This window comes from Crocuta crocuta, unplaced genomic scaffold, assembly GCF_008692635.1.
Source record: "Crocuta crocuta isolate KB4526 unplaced genomic scaffold, BGI_CrCroc_1.0 scaffold7, whole genome shotgun sequence".
In the NCBI taxonomy this organism is placed as follows: Eukaryota; Metazoa; Chordata; class Mammalia; order Carnivora; family Hyaenidae; genus Crocuta; species Crocuta crocuta.
Genome location: NW_027531904.1, coordinates 10,631,626 through 10,641,567, shown reverse-complemented (window position 1 = coordinate 10,641,567; position 9,942 = coordinate 10,631,626). Strand labels below are relative to the sequence as shown.

The window sequence follows — 9,942 nt, the reverse complement described above, 5'->3', positions numbered from 1 at the left end:
CCCAGAGCCCTGTGCCTTCGTGCTGTGTGACGTCCACTCGTGCTCTGGGTTTGACCCACAAGGGCACCGTGTGTCCTGCTTCATGTCCCCTCGTTGTACGAGTGAGGCTCACGGGTCCCCACTCCTAGGGGACACCCAGCCCTCCCAGCGACTGCCAGGCTGTGGGAACAGTGGGCCTGGATCAGAGTCCTCAGAGGACCCGACACCATAGGATGGGATGTAGAGAGACGTACTTTAAGGAACTGGCTCGTGTACCGTGGAGGCTGCACGTCCAAAGTTTGCAGGGCGGGCCGGCCAGAGACCGGGGAAGAGCTACGGTTTGCACTTGAAGGTGGTCTGCTGCAGAATTCTCTCTTCTGGGGAGAGCAGGCCTTTTTCTCCTAAGGCCTTCACCTGCTTAGATGAGGCCCACCCACGTGGTGATGGAAGACGATCTGCTTTACTCCGAAGCCACCCACTGAAATGTTAATCTCCTCTAAAACACGGCTCCACAGCAACCTCTAGACTAACGATGGACCCAGCGTGTGGGTATGGTGGCCCAGCCAGGCGGGCAGAGTCCTCACAGTACCACACACATCCAGTAGTGCTTGGGGCTGCCCGCGGGGCACGGGAGGTGCAGGCTTGGTTCACGGGCTCTGTGGGTGTCTCAGCACATGGTGAGCCTCGGGCGGGGCGCCGGACTTGAACTGTGCGAGGGCGGAGAGGGCCGGGGGCTACCTTGTCCTCCCTCGTTAGCCCCCGAGAATCCGGAGTGCCGTCCGTGTCCACCCCACACACGGCAGACATGCAGTCCCAGCCTGGTCGCTCGTGCCCACGGGGGCTTTTCTTGAGCTGGATGGACCCATCCCAGAGCCCGGCCGTCAGATTGTGCCATTCATTCATTCCGTCTTTATGGAGCATCTTCTGTGCGTCAAGCACCGTTCTGGGCACAAGAGAGAGAGCAGAGGACAGAACAGCCCAACCTCTGTCCCTGTGATGCTCACGTCCCAGCAGGGGTGGGGCAGACAGCAAGCAGAGGGGCAGGGAGGGGACCCACAGTGCGCAGGGCGGGGCTGAGTCCTGGAGTGCCACGGCGTGGGTGCTGTAACCCGGGGCTCGGGGACGGCCTCAGTGCCTCAGGTTCCTCGTGCTTCTCTGCAGACGTGCGGAGGAGGGGAGGGCGTGCTCCAGGCAGGGGGAGGAGTGAGCACGAATCCCCGGGGATGACGCCCGCTTCTCGTTCCTGGGAACGTCACAGAGGCCGGGGTGTCTCACGTGAATGCATCCCAGGGCCGGGAAGTGTGGGGTTTGGGTGACGCCTCAGCGACACCGAGGACCTGCTGCTCGTCACCCCACGTGGTTTTCATCCTGACGGCCACCTCATGGTGCCAAAGGCTGCTGGAGCTCCAGCCAGCATGCCCAAGTTCCAGGCGCTCAGAGAAAGAAGATGCAGAGGTGGAGGCGGGGCCGGGGGGCCAGCAGCCCCCTCCTGCTGAGCGGTGTCACTTACCCGCTGTCCCGTGCGCGCCGCACCACCCTGTTGGCGAGAACCTGGTCACGAGACACCTTGTGGCAGGGAAGCCTGGGGACGTGACCTCTCAGCTGCATACGTGGTTTCCCCAGTTCAAACCAGGGTTCAGTTGCTTGAGAAGGAGGGGAGAGTCCGCAACCCACAGGCTGGGAACTTCGCACCCCGAGGCTGACCGGCTCTTGCGCAGGCGGCTGTGCCCTGGGCCGCGGTCCCAATCCGTGCGGGTTTCTGTGGAAATCCGTGTGGTGAGATGGCAGCGGGTCACCCGGCTCCTCCTCCCCAGATGAGCTGGGTCCCAGTGCTCCCTCTCCGAGTTTGGAGGGCCAGACCCTCCCTGTCTGCCGCCCCCCCTCAAATCCCTGTCGCCCACCCTGTTTCGAGATTGCTCCTTTAGTCCCTCTCCTGGCGCCCGTCTGCACGAGCCACCGCCTCTTCCTTGAAGGCCTCACGTCGACACAGCTGAACACCTGCTGCACACAGCAGGGCTCCCCCAGGCCCCCGGTCGGGGACGCAGGTCGGCGGGGCTCCCCCAGGTCTCCGGCTCACAGACAGAGGTTACTGAAATCCTTACCGGGCCCCCTGGCCCCAGAGAACGTGGTATCAGTGGTTGGAGTCACACGCGGGCCGCGTCACCGTGCACTGGAAGTGCCTGGAGGGGGAGGGCAGGCGGCACCGGGCAATCTGCCGGCTGGGGCTTCGGAGCCAGGTCGCGGGGCCGGTGGGGCCGGTGTGACCCGCACAGCCCGAGTGGTGGGTCTCACCAGGTCCATGCGGGACCCGCCCAGCAAGGGCTGCTCCTTGGCCTGCGGCCACAGGCGGGCTCTCTGCTCTCCGGTTCCGGAAGGCCCCGGGCGGCCCCAGGGGACAAGGGACTGGCGGGCCTGTGGAAGCGTGTGTGCGCGATCACAAGAGACCCAGCAATGGGGTTCGTGGCCCATCGGATCCACGCCTGAACCAAGGGACCCGTGGAGGCTCCCTTCTGCGCCAGTGTTCAAAGGGTCAAGTGCACCCTGTTGAAGAAACCTCCCCCCCCACCCCCGCCTGCTTGGGTAATGACGAGACAGAACACCTGCAGAGCCGTCTACGGCTTTCCTATGATTGAAAGTGGGCAACACAGACACAGTTACTTACTTTTCTTTGTTTTAATTGACGTATGATTAACGTACAGCGTCCTGTTGGATTCATGTGACTCGTCACTTCCCCGCGTCACCCGGCGCCCATCGCCGGGGTCGTCTCCATCCGTTTCGCCGTCCCCTCCCCCCCCCCCCCATCAGACATGACAGTTTGATCGCTGCCCTTGACAGTGGTGGTGACTTGGCATGGCCGTCAAAGACCTACAACTTCACGAACTGTTTCATAACTATTTTTCCATAAAGTTTTAAATCTTACTGCCTTAATTTCATTAGAATCATTAACTGTTTTGTCATAGCCAAGCTTTTCACACGGTTTGGGCTTTACTGACAGACAAATCTCCATGATTAGTCAGTAAATCAGTTGCACTCAGAATTTACAAAAGGTAAGTATTTTCACAAAAACTCTTGCTCTTAAAAATTGCAAAACTAAATTTATTTTATGTGCATTTCCCCCGTTATTTTTCTTTGATAATATTCAAATTCCCCACTAAAATTAAAGGCACGAGATAAATTATAATTGAAGAATGGCAACGTTTCATGTCAAAATTATTTAAATCAAGCTGAAATGCTTAAAGTCATTTAAAAAAAGTTTAAATGCTTTTACGTACTTCTCAGAAAAATAGCACTGTTTGCAGTCCTAGCGTGGGGGGCCCACTCGCTGCCGACGTAATTAGTATGCTCGTCCTCTGTTACGATGTGGTCCGGGTACAGATAACTGGACGGGAATCAGCTGACATCGCGCAGTGTGCGGCAGGCGCCCTGTGTGCCGCTGTTGTGAGGACGGGCTGATGTGGGAGAGTCTCCAGAAGCACAGATTGGAAAAAGAGCCAGAAAGTGGGTGTTCGGTACAATTGCGAAGTGACTCGGGTTTGGGCAAGAACCGGTTGGATCCCCGCTGGGAGTCTTTCAGGAGCTGCTGCCCCCGCCTCCCTGAAGCCCGCCCGTGTTTCTCACGGGAGGGGCCCTGAGGGTGCAGGTTGGGTGACACCGGGCAGACTCTGAGGGGACAGAGGGGCCCCTGTGGCCCCTGCGGGGATTTGTGCGTGTCCGTTTGTAATACACTGGGCCCTCGGAAGCATGAGTCCCAGGGAAGGGCCCCCTCACCTCCCTCTCTGGGCCCCACATGGTCTCCGGTATTTTTTGTGTAAAGACGACACGTGTCCCTCTCGCACCTGCGGGTGGGCGGCTGAGCTGAGACCCGGCTCCAGAACTTGGAGCCTCCAGGGGAAATGACGGTGCCGTGGTCGGAACTCTGGCCCTAACCCGCGGCGGGGGCGCCTCGGGGCCGGGCTGTGCCTTACCCTCTGTGTCCTGATCCCGGTCAGAGGCGAGCTGCTCATAGCTGGGGGGCGCTGTCCTCGCACAGCACCCCGTTCTCACGGCCGGGAGCTCAGCATCACCGCTCCAGCCCCCGTTCTGCTTACGGGCTGAAGCCCCCGTCCCCCCACCTCACGGGCTGACTGATGCCCGACAAGGTGGCTTCTAGAGCGTGACTGTGGAGCGAGGGCGCTGACCAGCCCCCCCCGTGTGCGGTCAGGCCGAAGGGCGTCAGCTCTGTGGACGCCCTAACTCTGCGTCTCAGGCCAAAAGACGCCCCTGTTCTTGGAGGAGGGGATTCCCAGGACGTGGCAAGCCCAGCCCTGCCTCTGGTGCAGCGGGTGGAGGCTGTGCATCGCGGACAGAAGCCCAAGGGGCCTCGAGGACACCTGCCCCGACCTCTTCCCCAAGTACTCAAAGTCCAAAAACTGGTTCTGGGGGTGCCGGGGGGGCTCAGTGGGTTAAGTGACCAGCTCAGGTCATGATCTCACGGTTTCTGGGTTCGAGGCCCGCGTCGGGCTCTGTGCTGACAGCTTGGAGCCTGGAGCTGCTTCAGATTCTGTGTCTCCGTCTCTCTGCCCCTCCCCCGGGGGTTCTCAGGTGTGGGTCTGTCAGGTTAAAGCTGAGATGCCTCTGTGACCATCCGGGTCTCCTCATACTGAGCATGGCGGCAGAGGAGAGCTCACTGCGGGTGGCCCATCCACTAGCCGTGGGAAGGGGGGCTCCTTCCACAAAGCAGGGGCCAGCAGGACTGGTTCCCTGGGGACCCCCATCCCGTGCCCCACGCTTCCGCAGGCCTGAGGTGGGGGCGTGGTCTCAGGTTCCTAACAGACTCCCGGGCGAGGCTGACATTCTCCGTCCTGACAGCTCGGTTCGAGCAGGGCGGCCCTAGCAGATTCTGAGCATCCCCCATGCGAGGCCTCAGACCCGCTCACATTCTCTGTGGGCCTGTAGCGGCCGGCGACCCGAAGAAGACAGGGCACCAGGAATCTGGGTGGACCACACGTGAAGACTGCACATTCCACCCGATGGCTCCCGAGAGCCAAGGGAACACAGGAGGTGGAGGGGACGTGGAGAAGGTGCTGGAAAATGACACGGGCCAGCCGGGCAGTGGGACCAGGTGGATATCGCCCCTCCCCAACCCCGGACAATATGGCGGTCGATGGACCTCTGTTTCCCCTACATGGAGGGCATGTGATTTTTCCCCATCCAAGCGAAGTTCATGAACAGATACTGAGTGCTAATAGGGGTGGGTTGTACTCGTTATATTTCCTTTGCTCCAGATGCTAACGTATATGAACCACTTCGCCCAGGACGCCCTGGCCACTGGGTTCTGTTGCTTTGGGCTGATGTTCGATCCAGAGAGAGACCAGTTGGGGCTGGACTTGAGACATCAGGGTGTATGTTTCCCCCACGTCATTCCTGCTGGGCTGCAGTTGGGGCACGAGTTTTAACCGTCTCCCTGTAACCGTCTCCCTGTAACCGTCTCCCTGTGGCCGCAGCTCCTACTGGGTTCCAGAACATACATTCTCCTTGCACGTCAGGCCAAGCTGGTCGCAGCTTCACACCGCGGGCCGTGTGGTGCTTTTCCATCCCGTGCTGTCTCCCTCAACCCTCCCTGACCTCTAAGTATTCTTGCATGGAGCCCTCGAAGCATAAATGCTCTGGGTGTCCCCTCTTTCCTGCCGGGATGCTGACTGATTCAGGTCCCAGCAGAAACCCCTCGGGAGGGAGGGGACGCTTAGCTGATGACTGTCAAGGGGGAGGGCTGGCATGGCTGAGGCTGTCTGCCCTGCCCCCTGGACGCAGACGCCCTGAGTTTGGACAGAATGTCTGGAAATGCAGATGGGGGCCAGGGAGCTCAGTGAGAGCGCCTGGCCGCAGTCCGGGCCGCGGGCCCCCCGCAGGCTGTCCCCCACCCCAGGCAGGACCCGTCCTCGGCGGTGAGACGGGGGGCGTGAGGCCACACGGGGCCTGCAGCCCTCTCCAGCTGCTGCCTGGAAGCAGACGGGTCCGTGCGGTTTGGGCCTCGAGGTCTGGAGCAACGTCACAGGCGAGGGAGACCCGCGTCTTCCAGTTCAGTAAAACCACGTGGGCTCGAGCGTAGTTGGAAACGATGGAATAGAGACGAAGGAACGGACACTGCAGGCCGGTGAAGCTCGTGGCCCCTCACCCCGCCGCCCTCCGTGTGTCCCCAGGGGCGCGCGTCCCTGTCATTCTGTCTCCTGCTTCCGCCCCACCTGCCCCTTTGCAGACGGCGTTCCCTCGCACTGCCACCGCGCAGCTGCCGTCACCGTCCCCAGCACCGCCGGCACGGAGGGGACTGTGTATGACTTTACTGGGGGTTTGAGTAACAGGAAGGGGCTGCAGCAGAGCCCAGGGCAGGCGGCGAGAAGGCCCCTCTGCCCGGAACACCCGTCACCCATTCTGTGCAGTGGGAGCTTCTCTCTGGTCACAGTGTCCCTTTAGCCTCGGGCTGTGGCCCACGTCACAGGCCTGCCTCTCCTCTCTGCCAGCTTCCAGTCTTCAATACCGCTGCTCGTCTCCTCTGCTGGACAGAGTCTCTCCATCCGCAACCCCAAGGCTCACCTTAACTAGCCGACCGCTTAGACGGGTGTCCCTGGCCCGCGGGCTTCTTAGCCGGAGGGGGTGTGGCTTAAAGGTTCGCTCCCCGCTGTCCCGAGCAAGCTCTCCGAGTTCGTCACCTCGGTCTCCATCCTTCTGTTGTCTTCTGACACGTGCAGAAGAGGGAAAATGAGAGCAATCCGAGTACTTCCTAATCGGAGCACGGACGGTAAGTTACACGCGCTGGACGGCACGTCGCGGCCACTCCGATGGCGCCTGGGAAGGCGTGGCAGAAACGGGCCACGAGGTAATGTTGGGAGAGAACAGGATTTTAGATTATGCAACTGATGACATTGATAAAAAATATATCTTGCGTGCTCGCTTCGGCAGCACATATACTAAAATTGGAACGATACAGAGAAGATTAGCATGGCCCCTGCGCAAGGATGACACGCAAATTCGTGAAGCGTTCCATATTTTTAAATACAAATCAAAACCACACTGAGATACCACCTCACGCCAGTCAGAGTGGCTAAAGTGAGCAAATCAGAGAACTCTAGATGCTGGCGAGGATGTGGAGAAACGGGCACCCTCCTACACTGTTGGTGGGAATGTAAACTGGTGCAGCCCNCCAAAAAAAAAAAAAAAAAAGGTCAGAGAGAGGGTGGAAATACAGCAGATCTAAGTGTGGAAAAGAGTGACGTGACGTGGGACCGAGGGGTCCCAGGGGCCATGCTTCTCAAACTCTGGTGTGCACAGCCGGCTCGCGGTGGATCTTGCCCCAGATTCCTGGCGCCACCCCCCGGGGACGCTGGCCCTGCAGGTGGGGGTGGGGCCCAGAGTTCTGAACTCCCCACCTGCTCCTCACCTCTGCAGACGCACAGTTGGGTGGCAAGGCCCGAGGACACCTCTTCTTCACCCCTGAGAACCTCAAGTGTCCCCAGGTGAGGTCTTCCAGATCTTTTCTCATTCCTAGGCTTTTGTTATTAACTGACAGGGGGTGGCTCTCAGTCACATTGTGAATCAATGCTGCTGGGCTTTTCACAGAAGTGCTGGGTGTCTCTGAGGTAGGCTGCAGGGTGGAGGCTGCTGCTGGGCCTGAGGCAATGCACAAGTCCTTGTTCTAGAACCTTCTCAGACAGAGCATCCAGTGCGTCTTGCTCACTGCCTTTTCCAGCTGTCCCTTTGTGCATCCCACATAGCGAGTGTGTGTGCATGTGTGTGTGGGGGGGTAGCTGGACAGGCCCTGGAATGTGCCCTAACAGCCATGGATGACCTTTTTCACTTCCAGGGGTCACCTGGTGGCAAGCGTGCTTTGGAAACCTGTTTCCCAGGTGGCCTGGGCTGCAGTGGGGCCCAGGGCAGGGATGCAGGTGAGGGAATGGAGTGTTGGTTTTCTTCACAGCGGCAGGTCTGTCCCCATGGGGGTGGCCGGCCACGCCTTGCAGGGACGGCATAAATGCCTCGGAGGAAGGGGCTTCAGGTGGTCTAGCCTAACCTCATACCGCGTGTGCTTAAACAGATGACAATGACAATCATGTGAATCAGTAGACACCATGTCCCTTGAGGTCAGGTGCTGGGAGAGGTTGCTGTGAGTGTCCCTCTGACGGGGGGCCCTGGCCAGGAGACTTGGCTTTGGGAGTGGCCCCGGGAGGCTGAGGGCTCCAGGCTCTGCAGGGAGGGGGCCCGGAGCCTACGCAGCCCCCGGCTCCTCCCGGGGTGGTGAAGGACACGGCGTCGGCCCACGCTCCTCCATTCCGCCCTCACAACAACCTTGTGAGGTAGACGTTACTCCCTCGTGTTACAGAGGAGGGAACTGGGGCTCAGAGAGGCTAACGGCGTCGTTTGGGGTCACATAGCGAGGAAGGAAAGGAGACGGGACTTGAGACCAGCGTTTCGGGCTCCGTGTTCTTGCTGCAAGGTCATAGACGTAGAGACAGGGGTGGCGGGGCCCTGGGGACAGTCACATCAGCAACCTGTTCCTTGACCCCACGGCACGCGCCCCTCCTGCCCTTTCAACCACAGGAGGCTCACACACAGCGCAGAGGCTTCCTCTCCCCATTAGGACACAGGGGGGCCCGAGGCACAGGGCAGTGGCCCGACTTGCTCCAGGCCATTCAGCCTTTGGTGACCGGGGACAAGGCCTGTAGACGGTGCGCGGAAGAGTTAGCAAAGCACGACCCCATGCGTGGGGGAAGGAGGCCTGCCCGCCGGCCGGGGTTCTGCACCCAGGGGACCGCGGGTGGGGCGTCTGATGGGACACCAGTGCGCCCTCCTGGGAGGAGGCGGCACAGCATCGGTCAACGGGACCATTTAAAAAGACGTGTAAAAAAAGCCTGGGAGAAATATATCAAAATGATGGCTTTGGGGGGGTGCGATTGTGTTGTTTTCCCCTTTTCTTCTCTTTGTGTTTTCCCAAGCTCCCAAAATGCATATTTCATTTACGACAAGAAAAATAGACCCCTCTGTATTTTAGTTTAAGAAAAAAAAAAACAACAACTGCTNACACGGGGGCCCCTCCCATCCCGGTCGGCGCTCACGGGCGGGGGGCCGGGGACACGGGGGCCCCTCCCATCCCGGTCGGCGCTCACGGGCGGGGACCGGGGACACGGGGGCCCCTCCCATCCCGGTCGGCGCTCACGGGCGGGGGGCCGGGGACACGGGGGCCCCTCCCATCCCGGTCGGCGCTCACGGGCGGGGACCGGGGACACGGGGGCCCCTCCCATCCCGGTCGGCGCTCACGGGCGGGGGGCCGGGGACACGGGGGCCCCTCCCATCCCGGTCGGCGCTCACGGGCGGGGACCGGGGACACGGGGGCCCCTCCCATCCCGGTCGGCGCTCACGGGCGGGGGGCCGGGGACACGGGGGCCCCTCCCATCCCGGTCGGCGCTCACGGGCGGGGACCGGGGACACGGGGGCCCCTCCCATCCCGGTCGGCGCTCACGGGCGGGGGGCCGGGGACACGGGGGCCCCTCCCATCCCGGTCGGCGCTCACGGGCGGGGACCGGGGACACGGGGGCCCCTCCCATCCCGGTCGGCGCTCACGGGCGGGGGGCCGGGGACACGGGGGCCCCTCCCATCCCGGTCGGCGCTCACGGGCGGGGACCGGGGACACGGGGGCCCCTGCCCCGCGCGCCTCAGTCATCCAGGTGCTGCTCCTCCCAGGTGGATGTGGGGATGGCGCTGTACGGGTCCATGATGACCTTGGCGCAGCGAATGATCATGACCACGAGGAAGAGGCAGAGGAAGACGAAGCAGGCCAGGGTCAGCCCTTTGTCCACGTCCACGTAGACGGGCTCGGGCGTGGGCTCCTCCATGTCTGGGCTGCGGCTGCGTGCTCCTCCTCCAGCGCGGGGTCCACGGGTACCATTTTCCACCCCTGCCAGGAGGCGGGGCTGCGGGAAGGCGGGGCTGCGG

General features: G+C 61.4%; 1 protein-coding gene and 1 non-coding gene across 2 annotated transcripts; one reads left to right on the top strand and one right to left on the bottom strand.

Moving 5' to 3' along the window:
- Positions 1–6,899: 6,899 nt before the first annotated feature.
- On the top strand, positions 6,900–7,006 carry LOC144240175 (U6 spliceosomal RNA). The gene has a single exon (XR_013337636.1). It is a non-coding gene; the product is annotated as a U6 spliceosomal RNA (small nuclear RNA).
- Positions 7,007–9,662: 2,656 nt separating this feature from the next.
- Positions 9,663–9,876, bottom strand: CTXND1 (cortexin domain containing 1). Its single transcript, XM_077774415.1, has one exon. It carries the CDS (start codon positions 9,840–9,842, stop codon positions 9,663–9,665), a length of 180 nt encoding a protein of 59 aa, XP_077630541.1. The 5' UTR covers positions 9,843–9,876.
- Between the last annotated feature and the right edge of the window lie 66 nt (positions 9,877–9,942).

What these genes read in the sequence shown, in the direction of transcription:
- CTXND1 (XM_077774415.1), bottom strand. Translation starts at nt 9,842, where the DNA reads ATGGAGGAGCCCACGCCCGAGCCCGTCTACGTGGACGTGGACAAAGGG.